The sequence below is a fragment of the Suncus etruscus genome, chromosome 1 (assembly GCF_024139225.1).
Source record: "Suncus etruscus isolate mSunEtr1 chromosome 1, mSunEtr1.pri.cur, whole genome shotgun sequence".
NCBI lineage: Eukaryota > Metazoa > Chordata > Mammalia > Eulipotyphla > Soricidae > Suncus > Suncus etruscus.
Genome location: NC_064848.1, coordinates 123,280,072 through 123,294,817, shown reverse-complemented (window position 1 = coordinate 123,294,817; position 14,746 = coordinate 123,280,072). Strand labels below are relative to the sequence as shown.

Sequence of the window (14,746 nt, the reverse complement as noted above, 5' to 3'; positions counted from 1 at the left end):
GTGGTTTTGGGGGGACCATGTAAATCTTAGTACAGAATCTAAAATTCTTTATGCAAAGTATGTGTTCCAGTTTCTTTGTGCCAAATCACTGGCTTCAAACTATTCTATATTTAATGGTAGTTTTTACTTCTTGGCTGTGTGGTTTTATTTGTGAGTGAAATTGAAAGAGAAATTGATTTGGAAATAAAATTATCAAATGAAATTAAAAACAAGGAAAGGAGAAATATGCCAGAAAAACAGTAAATATTCTACTAAAAGAAATTAGGTTTGAAATTTATCTGGACATTTAGAAATTTCTCAGAGAATAAAATGATTGATTACCATTCTGAGATCTTGGGTAAGTAAACATGTTTATCTACGTGGTTCATTTGAGTAGATATTTTAAAACTTCTACATTGTTAGATAGAATAAATTAAAAACTTATTTAAAGAATTTCTTTTCAGATTGTGAAAATTCTGCTTTATTCAAGAGTGCACATACACAAAGTAGGCATAATCTGTTAGGTTGTTTTTTTCATACCAGTTTGTTAGGTTTTAAATTCCATTTAAAATATAAAATTAAAAAAATTATTGCTTATAGTATTTAACTTATAATATAGTATGTATATGTGCCACACATTGTCCTTTTAGATATTTATTATTGATTTAGAGCCACACATGGCTGTGCTCAGTGCTCACTCCTGGCTCTAACCACATTTCTGGCAAGTTTGAGAGAATATATAAATGAACTGAGGATCAAAGTAAGGTCAGTCAGATGCAAGGCAAATGATTTACACATTTTACTAACTCTCTGACCAATGTTTTAAGAAATGTATTTAAAGAAAATACATCACATAGTTGATATAGTTGATCATAACACATTTGTTTCCAGATAAGTGAAAGTAAGGTTATTGAAAAATTAGGAAAAAAATCTAAAGGAAGAGAAGAAAGTTAAAAAAGATCAAAGTAGCAAGCACATTTGCAAAAATTATTGTATCTTCAATGAAGTCATTAATACAATTGCAGAAGGTGTAGTAAGCTCATGTTAGCTGTTTATTCTGTTAAATTGGTGTATGACTACACGGATGATAGTATTAAACAAATAAAGTTGTCTGACCACATTTTTTTTTTTAAATATGCATCTCCACAGTGGTGCTCAGTGGGCTAAGAATCACTGATATTTGTCCCAGAAGTACAGACTAATAATTTGGAGCTTGGACCATAGGGGTCACTCTGGTCATGCTTGTTAGCTAACAGAGCTATACCTGATGTGCTCAGAGGACATTTGATGTCTGTTATCTAACCTGGGGCCATGCCCATATGAGGTTTGAATTCTACTGCTTTGAGTATCTCTTCAGGCCCTCTCATATTCCTATATTGCATACATTTATAGCTTAGAAGTCTTCTTTAATCTTTACTAGAATACAATGGAGTGTATATTTATATTTATTGGAGGGGGGTTACAATCAAACTCAGAGGTACTCAGGGACTTCTAAAGGTTCTGCTCAGGAATGATCCCTGGCAAAGCTTAGGTGACCACATGTGAGGCTGAAAAATTAAACTAGGATTGCAGAAACTGCAGTTGCAGGTGCAACTGCCTTGTCTCCTTGTGCTCTCTCTCTGTCTCTGTCTCTCTCTGTCTCTGTCTCTGTCTCTCTTTCTGTCTCTGTCTCTGTCTCTCTCTGTCTCTCTGTCTCTCTGTATCTCTCTCTGTCTCTCTGTCTCTCTCTCTGTCTCTCTCTCTCTCTCTCTCTTTCTTTCTGACGTGGCCATTTTATTTTAACTAGTATAGTTAAGGAAATAAAAGTTCAAGTATATATGCCACAGTTACAAAGGTTGTATAGGGTGAAGCTGCAATTTAAATCCAGGCAGTTTGACTTGTACCCCTTTGCTTTTAAGATACTCTATTAACATGCACCCAAGATTGACTCAGTTGCAAAAATGACAGCCTTTTAAATGTGAAATCTTAAGTTCTCCAGTGCCATCACATGTCAATAGCACAAATACGGCATCCTCAGTAAAGCAGCTGTGTGATCTCTGGTGCAGTTAGGTCTGCAGATGTGTCCAACTATCATGTGGAAATTCCACTAAGCACTAAAATACCAGAGATACAAGCACCACAGTCAAGATGACCAACTCCCATTGAGCATGCATATGAGTTTCTCAGCAAACACCTGTGAGTATTACAAGTATATGAGCATTACCACAACTGAATGAGTGACACTCACAAAGTAGCATTGCTACATATACACATATGTGCGTGTATATGTGTGAGCACCAAACCAGATGTGTTAGCATGATGGGCACCACAGTCAAGTATACACAGCTTTCAGTTAGCACAACCCTTCATGGGGACGGAAATAGTACATTGTGAAAACTACAAAATAGAGAGAAGAAAATGTACTTGTTGGGGCAGGCGAGGTGGCGCTAGAGGTAAGGTGTCTGCCTTGCAAGCGCTAGCCAAGGAAAGGACCATGGTTCGATCCCCCGGCATCCCATATGGTCCCCCCAAGCCAGGGGCAATTTCTGAGCGCGTAGCCAGGAGTAACCCTTGAGCATCTAACGGGTGTGGCCCGAAAAACCAAAAAAAAAAAGAAAAAAGAAAAAAAAAGAAAGAAAATGTACTTGCAGGTAAAATTATTGTAATTCATTGAGACTTATGTTAGTTTGGTCCTATTCAAAAGATAAGCAGGCTCTCTGCTGAAAAAATAATATAGCAAGCAGGTAAGGCCCTTGCTTGGATGTTTTTGACCCAGGTTTGATCCTCTGCAATATTAAGGTCTCCTGAGCCCACCAGAAATGATTCTTCAGCATAGAGCCAGAAGTAAGTCCTGAGAACAGCATGGTGTGACCTCAAAACAACAAACCAACAAACAAAAATGATAAGCACATTCTGGAAGGTTAAGTATGTTCATTTAAATCACTAAATTTATAACCAGGGGACAGAATTCACACCCCATGGGTAAATCTATGTTCTTTATTATTCTGCATTGTAACATCTAATACTTGAAAGCACTAGATTGAAAAGTGTTGAATGTGCTAGATTCATTACTCTCACTCCCATAAGCTGCTATAGTCACACTAAATGATTGATGTTTGGCAAAGTTGCATGTGTAAAGTGAAAAGGAAGAGGCAAGGGAGACTTAGAAAAGATCACATACCATCTGGTGAGGAGAGTCCCCTCATCCCCTCCCTGCAAGAAGAGGAGTCATTGATCTAAACACAGGAGCTTAGGGTTTAGAGATAGAAACATTTTCACGACTCAAACAGAACTGTTTGTCATTACAGTTGTATCTTTAACAGAACTTTGTTCTGCCTATACTGATGATTTTTTTTACTAAAAAGTAACATTCTGGTGATTCAAGAATTTGGTTTTTCAAGAATATGAGTCATAGTCCGAGTCTGAAAAAAACGAAAGGCTAATTCAGCTGTCTGAAATGTGTTTATTCTTAAAAAATAATAGAGAACACATAAAAAGCTGGGAAGATAGAAAGGAGGCAATGTATTTGCCTTACATGTAGCTACAGCTGGCCACAAACCTAGTGTGAATCTCCAGTATCCTTTAAGGACCTCAGTGTCAGTAGGGGTCTTTTCTAAGCAGAGTCAGAAATAAGCTCTAAACATGGCCTGCTGTGGTTCAAACTCCCTACTTACAAGGTCCCCAAAAGAGGTGTCAAATAGATATATATGATTGTTATGCAGTGAAATATTTATAAAATCATTAATGTTTTCCTTATAGTTTAAAAAAAAAACTTGGGGAAAGAGCAATCTATATTCCTATCTCTATTCAGCAATCACTCCTGGAAGCACTCTTAAGACCATATGTGGTTCTGGGGATTGAACTGGGGCCAATTACATGCAAGAAATTTTCCCTCTGGCCCATTAATAACTATAATATTAGCTTAAAGTTTCTAAAGGTTTTCTGACTAAGGCTGTTTGATTAACTGTGTTAGGCATCCTAAAATGCGTATTAGGGATCCTAAAAATTTCTTCTAGTCACACTCTTCTTAGTAAATCCTTTCTGTGATGCACAATGCGTTTTCTGTACTGCTCACCATATTGCCCTGGACCTCTCTGCTCCATTGTTAATTCTTGCCAGGCCTCTGCCATAGCGCCCAGACTGCTTTTACCTGGCCTGCTTTTCATTTGCTCTTTAAGCATTTATCAAAATTCCTCTCTTTAAATGTAAACTAAAAACAAATCAATAAAAAAGGGGGTGGTGAAGTGGTGGTGCAAGCAGTAGGGTGTTTGCCTTGCATGCACTAACCTAGGCCAGACTGAGGTTCAATCCCCTGGCGTCTCATATGGTCTCCCTGACCAAGAGCGATTTCTGAGCACATAGCCAGGAAGTAACCCCTGAGCGTCACCGGGTGTAGTAAAAAAAAAAAAAGTAAACCAATGTGATCTAGAAAGAGATAGTAGAGTGGATATGGTTCTTGCCTAAAAATTGGCCAACTGGAGTTCAATCTGCTGCATCCTATATTGTCCCTCTTGCATAATCAAGAGTAATTCCTGAGTAAGGTCTGAGCACACTGCTGGATGTGGCCCAAAATGAAAATACTAAAAAGTAAACCAATATAAATTAATTCATGGTACTTCCCACATGTAGCCTCTACTATGTCCTCTAAAAGCACTTGAGATTAAAAAACAACAACCAACAAAAACAAGAATAAGCTATCTTTTTATGACAGTCTATGAGATACTGATATTTACTTGGTTCTTGCCTCGTTTACTTATCTTTTTTTTCTGAATTTCAATTTTTTTATACTAGTGTTCTTTAGGCTTCTTAGATGTTTGACCCATTTATTTACTCTAAGATTATTTTATGGCTGATCCTGTAGTCTAAACCAGACTGGTTGCACATTATGCCATGCCTTCTACTTCAGTGTTCACATTTTGAGACATCTCAGTACAAGTTGAACTTTTCTCTTCCTCCCTGCCTTCAATAATTCCTTATATCCTCATGCCATTTCTGTGTTTGCAATTATGATATTATTTGATTTACTTGCTTTTAGCCACCTCCCATCAACAAGATTTAAACAGAGAGTTCTTATTTTTCTGGTAGATCTCATTTCCTGAGACAGTGCCTCATGAATGTTCAATATATACTTGTTGATGTTATAACCTATAATAGATTCATGCAGTTCTTAGGGACATCTTAGTTTACACATGAATGTTCTGAGTTTATTATGGGGCATTGTTTTTTTTTTTAAATACTAGTGCTACCCTATTATGCAAATATCTAAAGACTATAAACATCATTAATTGTTCCTAACAAATTGAGTGGCTAATAACATCTTGTATAGATTGGTTAAAGATTTAGATCTTTTTAGAGACTACATCTCTAATAACATTTAATTATAAATATTATTAATCATATAGGTTTTATATTTTAATAAATATTTAGTGTAAGCACATGCTCATCTTTTAAAAGTAGATGTCCATTATACTATTTATTTGCATTAAATATTAGTGGTATCATCATACTAGCACTTGGCATTGTAACAGACATTAGATAAACATTTGATGAAGCAATAACCTGTTTACTATCCAAATAGTTATTCTTAATTAAAAGACAGCAATGAGTTTTTAAACATTATAAATAAGAGGTAGAGAATAAGTGTTGTCAGAGAGATTCCTTTTAGCAGGAGTGGTTCCATGAATTATTGGCAAATGATAGGCACTTAGGAATATTTTAGAACTTCCAATGCCTGATGAGACCAAATTACTGAAATCACAATTTCTGAAATTAGGACACAAGCTTCATTAGTTTCTGATGCTTCACAGATAACTCCAGAGAATTCATGAAGAAATTTTAATGTAAACTCTCACGTTGTTCATAAAACAGACTTCAACCTACAATTACCTGACTCTATCGATACAAAACAATATACTAGTATAAAAGAAAAACCCAATCAATTTTGTAGAGTTTGGAAAGCTTTATGACTTTAAAAGATTAAAATCAATTAATCCAATCATTCATTTGCAGGATTTAACTTAAGTGATTTTTCCAGCAATAATATAAAATTTCAATATGTTTTTGAGCACCCCTCTAAAACATCTGTGGTCTCTCCAACTTAGAGATGTTCAGTAACAGAGAAAATTTGAATTTATATTTTTTTACATTTATTTATTTGTTTGCTTGTTTATTTTTCTGGGCCACATGCGTGGCTCTCAGAGGTTACTCCTGGCTCTGTGCTCAGAAATTGCTCCTGGAAGGTTCGGGGGATAACGTAGGATGCCAGAAATTGAACCAGGGTTCATCCTGGGTCAGCCATGTGCCAAGGCAAAAGCCCTACAAATGTGCTATGGCTCCGACCTCAAGAATTTATGTTTTTAAAACCAGTACTGCATAAATATTTTTGAGGAAAAAAAACTCCTTTTATGATCATACTGTTAATTTAAATACAAAATACAGTTTTAAATACTAAATACAGTGGCCAGAGCAATAGCACAGCAGTAGGGCATTTGCCTTGAACAAGGCCTACCCAGAATAGACTTGGGTTTGATCTCTGGTGTCCCTTATAGCCCCATGAGCCAGTAGTGATTCTGGGATTAGAGCCAGGATTAACACCTGAGTGTCACCGACTATGGCCCCAAAACAAAACAAAAAAAAAATACAAGCTAAGAATTGATTTCCAACGTATGCTTCCTCTTTTGACTTAAGTATGTAAATATTACACTATCATATAATCTTTATCTATTTATCAAATCTTTCATTCCCTAGCACCCCACTTTGTGGTGGTGGTTGGTGATTGTGGTGTTGCTGTGAAGGCTGAAAACTTAAACTTTGCTCTGCTCATATATACTGATGCAGTGCTCAGCACTTTATACAGTTATTTGCAGTGATCTCACACAAACGGTTTTGTTTGTCCAAGGAACAATAAAAGACCTGGTCACTATACTTACCATGTGGAGGTGTGCATGAAAGAATCTTATGGCCTCATTTACCTGATGCAAAGCAGGCAATCTATCACTAACCACTTCAATGAAGACTTTATTCTTACATTTTTAAAACTGAGTTCATGTTTAAATACTCTCTCTAAACCTAACTTACTCTTCTCTTAGGTTCTTCCAGCTCTTATTTTGATCATAACAAGTATTTCTGATATATCAGACACTTTTCTTAGCATCTCCACAAATGACAACTAATGATCTGTACCATTATTCCATTGTATTATCACTTTTCTCCATTTAGAGACATATCAAAGCCACAGATGTAACTTATTCTAGACTTTGTCTAGAACTTGTCTTATATGCTGTCAACCCATGTTTGATTCTCAGCATCCCATAACGTCCCCTGAGCTCATCAGGAGTGATTCCTGAGTACAGAGCCAGGAGTAACCCCTGAGCACTGCCAAGGTAGCCCTCAAAAAACCCCAAAAATTATCATGATATATTTTATTTAAATTATTTGCATTTTCTATAGCAAATTTTATGATATCAGGAATTTCTGTTCTCTCTACTTTATATCCAATGTCTATAAAGATGGATATTGTTACTGTTGAGTAAATACTCAATAAATGATACTTGATAAAGTTGTTTGATAGACTAGAAAACTAGCAGACAAGCAAGCATAATCTGTGGTCTACACCTGTGTTTTTCAAACAGAGGCCATATTGTTCCTTGTGGGTTCACAATATATTCCAAGGTTATAATAGGTACAAATGACAAATAGGGAGCTATGATGAAAAAAGGAGGCCAACAAGTATGGAATCCTAAGAAAGAAACAAAGTTGAAAGGGGGTTACAGTTGGGAAAATGTTGAGAAACATTGTTCTAGGCAAAAATATAATAGTCAACTTAAAATCTGGAATGAAGATGACTGACTTCTTTATTTAATAATCTGTTTCAAAGACATATGCATGCATAATAAGCCAGAAAAAAAGGACTTTAATGAAGTACTTCTGGAACTCCATGACCACATAAAATTGAAGTCATGTTTGTCATTTGGGTGATGATCCTTGTTTATTGCCAGTATTATAAATAAGCATTAAAATATTTGATTTGTGACATAATGGATAAAAGTATGAATTCCTACTAAAAATACATAAAATAACTACAGATAAACATTTAAGGAGTAATAATTTAATGTTGTATTCAGACTTTATGATAGATCTACTGGATACCAAACACTAAGCTAGAAATTAAAAATTGATCATTCATAACTAGATTATACATCCTTGGGGCATAAAGTGTTAAAAAAAATTCAGTGGTTTGCTTATTAGTAAAGATAGTATTAACAGCCTTTTCACAATTAAAAATAAAATATCCATTCATGTTCTTTCATTTTTCATTTAATTACTGCCTAGTAATTAATTTTTAATATCAAGTAATTTTATACATTATTATGCAAAGCAAGTCTATTATGAATTTTTAAATATATGCATCTTATTTAATAGTATTCTGCATATTTACTAGGGTTGTTTATAATTAAAAATAAATTTGGTATCAATCATATATTTTGATGAATCAATTTAATATTTAATAATATGAATGATTGATGCTTTATAATGTAAAATATGTTTCAGTTCAGATTTAAATTTTACATTTTAAAATACTAGAATAAACACATAGGCAACTGAAATAAATTATAGAAATTTGTATATACTTCAAATTAAATTCCCCTGTCACGGGGCCGGAGAGAGAGCATGGAGGTAAGGCATTTGCCTTGCCTACAGAAGGTCGGTGGTTCAAATCCTGGCACCCCATATGGTCCCTCGAGCTTGCCAGGAGCAATTCCTGAGCGTAGAGCCAGGAGTAACTCCTGAGCGCTGCCAGGTGTGACCCAAAAAAACAACAAAAGAATTTTCCCTGTCAGTCTTTTTTTTTTTTCCATTTTTTTGGGCCACACCCGTTTGATGGCCAGGGGTTACTCCTGGCTAAGCGCTCAGTAATTGCCTCTGACTTGGGGGGAACCATATGGGACGCCAGGGGATCGAACCACGGTCCTTCATTGGCTTGCAAGGCAGACACCTTACTTCTAGCGCCACCTCACTGGCCCCTTCCCTGTCAGTCTTAATATCTAGGTCCTTACTCTCTAGAGACAAATGATACACCAGATTCTGGAATATTCTTCAGAGATGATGTGTTCATTTATAATTTGCCGTACCTAAAGTATCACTTATTTATATTTTGACTAGGGGTTGAGATAACCACTAAGATAAATGCCCATCTTTGAAATGTATGCTTAAGGCTAGAGAGATAGTATAGCAACAGCTATACAACAAAGCTGCTAGCTTTGCAAGAAGTTAGGTGAACTGGTTTGGATCCTTGGCATGGCATATGGTACCCAAGGGCCTACCAACAGTGATTCTTGATCATAGAACCAGGAGTAAGCACTGAGCGCTGTATCTAAGAACCACTCCCCCAAGGAGCCGGAGTGGTGGTGCAAGTAGCAGGGCATCTGCCTTGCATGCACTAACCTAGGATAGACCTTGGTTTGATCCCCAGGCCTCCCATATGGTCCCCCAAGCCAGGAGAGATTTCTGAGCATATAGCCAGGAGTAATCCCCGAGTGTCAACGGATGTGGACAAAAAGCCAAAAAGCCAAAAGAAAAAAAGAACCACTCCCCCCCAAAAGAAAAAGAATAAAATGTATTTTTAATGAAAGATGTACCAAGTACACATTTTGCCCAAATGCTGATTTTCAATGAGTAAAAAATATACCAAGGCCAATGAGTTATAAGGTGAAAATCTGTACAAAATAGAGAACTTCAGAGACACAAGGATACAGTTAATATAAACAAGCTCCTACTATGATATTACTATTTAAATTTAAAGTCATGTATTTCAGTATTATTATAAAATAATTTCACATTTACAATGATGAAATTTTAATATGTAATTGAGGATTTATTTTTACTTTTGATTTTTTTCTGTATAAGTTAAAAAATGATTAGCAGAATTTTGAAATACAGGCCATGCTGTGGTACTGTGGTGCTGCTGGAGTTGAGGGCCACTGCCTGCAAAATTTCTCAGTGATGATATGACCTGAGGTCTCAGGGCAAGCTAGAGATGTAGAATTTGGATCTAGTGGACTTCAGATACTAATAAAGGCTATCAATATGCTGCTCTAACTTTGACTTGTAGCTTATATAAAACTAAATCTTTGATTTATGTCTGCTAGTAAATATAAATATAAAATCAGAAAATTACCAATATTCAATATCTATATTCCTATTTTATAAAAAAAAAACTAACTAAATACTCTTAGTAGGGCTGGAGAGATAGTAAAGTAGAGATAATACACAGTTGGCTTGCACTCAGCCCATGCAAGTTCAGTCCCCTGCACCATATAGATTCCCTGAATACCAGGATTGATCACTGAGCACAGAGCCTGGACACAGCAGATGTGACTCCAAAACAAAAGAGGAAAACAATCAACAAAAAATTCTTAAGAATTTCCAGTGAATTTAACTACGTTAACTTATTTGTGTTAACTCTTCTTAATAATCTGATTTAACTTTGCAAAGTATTAATCTTAAAATAAAATGCATATTTAAATTTCCATTCATTGTGCTGGAATACTAGCACATAAAATTGTTCATTCCAAGTTACTAATCAAAGAAAGGGAACAGTAAAATGGTGACAATAATTTTTCATGACACACATTTTTTGTTGTTGTTTTTTCAGCCACACCCGGTGACACTCAGGGGTTACTCCTGGCTATGCACTTAGAAATCACCCCTGGCTTGGGGGACCATAAGGAACACTGGGGGATTGAACTGTGGTCCGTCATAGACTAGCGAGTGCAAGGTGGACACCGTACAGCTTGCACCACCTTTCCGGCCCTGACACAAATTTTTCTTAAAACTGATGTCATTACTTTGATTAGATATTTAAGCACATGGTTGCTGATTAAGCACAGGTTGAGGATATGAGAAGTACTACGGTTGAAGGCACTGGACTATTTTGATTTCCATATGTAGATAATTAAAGTCTAATGACTGGACTTGGTTGAATATCAAGGCAAAAGAAAATTCAGCACATGCCTCACTAATCATAAAGATTTAAAAGACATTTACCTAAAATATTTCTATTTTAATATTTGATAAATTTCTATATCTAAAGATATAGAGATCTTTAGATCTCTGGATCATTCAAAAATAGTCAGGATTTTTGCCTTTTTTTTGAGGGGGAAGGGGTCTCTTTTTTCCCATATCCAGCTGTACTCAAGGCTCCTGGCTCTATGCTCTGGGATCACTTGACAGAGATTGGGGTACCATATGTGGTGAAGGAGAATTGAACTGTGTTTGGCTGAATGCAAGAGAGATTTCTTAATTCTGTGTTATTTCTCTGGTTGCTATTTAGAGTTTTATTTAAATCAGAAGAATTTAATTTTTTCTAAGAAAGAAATGAATTAGCAATTAAATTTTCCATCAGTTACTTCAGATTTTTCTCATTATAACTTTGATATTTTAGTATTATATGACAATAATACTATGTTCCTTTATGGTGTCTAGTTAAAATGACACATCCCAAGTGAGCTTGGTTGAAGGATCTCCACAAAAGCACTTTTCACACTATCTAATTTTGCCAACATAAAACTTGAAGGTCAGGCCAGAGAGACAGCACAGCAGTAGGATTAGCCTTGCATGTGGCAGACCCAGGACAGACCTGGGTTCAGATTCTGACAATCCTTATTATGGTCCCCGATCCTGCCAAGTATATTTTCTGAACATAAAGCCAGAAAAAAACCCACAGCACCTCTGGGCGTGGCCCAAAAATAAAAATCCAACAACAACAACAACAACAAAAAAAATAAAAACCAAACCAAACAAACAAAAATACCCATGAAGGTGGCTTTCATCTTTTAATCTGGATATATTTTCTGCTCAAACCCAGTAACTTTTACTGTTCCTTTCATATATATATGTGAATTCTCTATATCAAGTCCAGACTCTATTTGGGGGTCATGTACTGAATGTAACCATGTGCAAAATTAAGAAACAGATTTGTGATTTATTGTCAGTAGACATTTGATTTGTGTACCTATTATATATACAAGTCACACAACAATTTCTTGGATGAAAAGGAATTTCAATTAGGAAAATTTATTTTTAAAAAGTCCTGCCTTTTTATACCTATTTTATAGTTTGCAAAGAGTAAAAACAAAAAGTAATTCTCCTAAGATAAATTTCAGAAATAAGAGAAAATTTTATCTTTTAGAAATATTAGAATGCTCAAATAATTATATATTTGTTCTCGAAGATTTATATGCCTGTTAGGAAGAATGCAGTTTAACATTAATGTTTCTTTCAATGACTTAAAATTTAAATTTTCTCAGAATGTTTAAATCTTTATCACTGAAAAAAATCATATTGATCATGTCTTTTTATTGAAAAGATTCTTATATAATGAAACCTCAGAAATAACATTTATTTAAATATTACTAAAATAACTGATATCTACCACAGAAACTCACTGAACTAATTTATGAGCTTTTATAATCCTATTTTTCATCTGTCTCATATTGTATTTACTTTTCCAAAGAGCAATTGTTTGTAAATTATTGCTACATTGAGACTATGATTTATTTAAATTATCCTTGGTATGATTCAGAAGAAGTGAGTTTATGCCTTTTTACTATTTAGACTTTATCTATCTTGATTTCCTAGTAGTGATTCAATCAAGATGAATGAATAGAAGAGGGAAAATCAAGTGAAAGAAGGAGTTCTGGGAAAATAAATCAAGACTATAATAATTTAATAAGAAAAGGGAAAACATTTACAACAATAGTTTTAATATTCGTTTGTCACAAAATATTAAGTGCACTTTTACTTGCCAACTTTTAACTTTTATATACTTAACTGTTCTTGACTTCTTCTAATAGAGCCAATATTTGATTGCATTCAGAAATATGCATGGAAAAATTTACTACAATGGGAACCTCTGAGTAGCATTTAAAATTAACATGAATTAAAGTTCTTTTGTATTAAAGTTTGCTGCAACAATATTCATATGCAAGTCAGCAAATAATTTTGTGATGTTTAACTAAATTGGTTTAGTATATAAAACATATTTTGTCCACCATATTTTTACTTGATCTTTCCCATTTTTCACAAGTAAAGAGTCAAGTGATGAATGCACACAATTATGTTATTATATTGTATTATCAACATGCATAAGTATTGCCTAGAAAAATAAATAAGAAAACAACAGAAAACTTAAAATTATTATTTAGAATAATATGCAAAGGCAAAATTATCATTGAGAAATTAGAGATTAATTGGTCTTACTAACATCTGTTTGGTTCCACAAAATGTTTTCTGGAAAACTCGAGGAAATACCTAAAGTCTATCTGATATGTAGGGATTTTAGAGGGCTGAAATTCTAAAACTGAATTTCTAAGTTCTTCATCATTTTTTTTGCCAAAACTTTAAGCAGTTCACTTAGTTGAAAAAGAAGTATTGCTAGCCTTCCCACTCTAATCAAATTTCATGCAGACATTCATGGTGTATTGAATTGAATTTTAATTGTCGTTGCACTTATAAATTATTTTCTGCCAAAGACAATAACTACACATTTAATATCTAACAAACACTTGGAAGGGAGTTTTTACTACACCCCTTGAGAGCAAGTATGTGATAAAATTCTGAGTCCTTACAAAAATGGTCATGAATTATGTTTACATTTCATGCTCAGTAATAAAACCTGAAGGTCCTAAAAATAAATTTCCTGAAGTATAAGGGAGTGAAAGCACAGAATGGTGGTAGAAAGAGGGCAAGATTAGCAAAAGAAATGTGCATCAAAGTTTGCATGTTCCCTTGAGGAAGTGATTGGACTGGAAGTGCCGCCGCCTGACCAGGTGGGAGAGAGATGAGTCCCTGACGCTGAAGGCTGAGCAGATGCTGCTGTTGCTGGAGTTGCTGCATCTGGAGAAGCTGCTGCTGGACAGACTAGCTGCTGGGCTGCCAAACTGCTGCTGCTGCTGCTGATGTCAAAAAATCCAATTTGCAGTCAATGGTGGAGAATGCACATGTCTTGTACCAACCTCCCATGCCTTGTTTCACTGCCCAGTTGTGTTTTGTTATTTTGTACTGGGTAATCACATGGTTAAAGTTCAAAGATAGAATGTATTTCCTTTCTTTTCAAATATTACACAATAGCAGAACCCTAGGAACTTCTCTTAAGATACACCAGATCTAGAGCATAAATATGAATAGATGTTATATGATAACATATGTATATAACTGAAGTTATATACTTTTAAAAGTTGTCAGATGAGGCTTATCTACACTAAAAGAAATGCTTTATAGAAACAGTCAACTTCAACCACCTGAGGAAGTTTTCTTTTTTGTTTTCTCTTCCACTGAGTAAGTCTCTTCTGTAGAGGTCCAAAGATATGGTCTCCAGTGATCTATTAGTAAACTGGGCTGCAGTCTTTCTAGGACAGGCCTGTTAGCTCAGGCTCTTCTGCTCCTCTTTTGTTGGAATATATTAAAGGCCAAATTATGTTCAAGGCACAAGTGCCCTTATTAAAACAGAAAGTATAACTTCCAATTTTGTGAGGCATTACAAGACAAACTGAAGTTCTTTGGACATGTGTGTGGGGGGTGGAGGAGGCAGCATGAGAAGATTCACACTTCAGAGAGAGACAAGCTGCTGTTAGAACTTTCTTTTTTAGTTCTGGGCTAAGAAAACTTCTGATGCGCTCACTGGAAAACAGACTGCATAATGGAGCAATCCATGTGGATTGCCCAAAGCCTCCGGAGAAAATAAGGGAGGCAATTTCTATTCTGGAGTTGATGGCTGTCTGAATATTCT

At 35.2% G+C, this 14,746-nt stretch overlaps 1 protein-coding gene across 1 annotated transcript in view; it reads right to left on the bottom strand.

The window, feature by feature from the left end:
- FOXP2 (forkhead box P2) overlaps positions 1-14,746 on the bottom strand; it is a 282,742-nt gene that overhangs the window by 49,234 nt on the left and 218,762 nt on the right. The window contains 3 exon segments of the mRNA XM_049776131.1: positions 13,748-13,875; positions 13,877-13,898; positions 13,900-13,913. Of these exon segments, the coding sequence (XP_049632088.1) occupies positions 13,748-13,875; positions 13,877-13,898; positions 13,900-13,913 (164 nt within the window).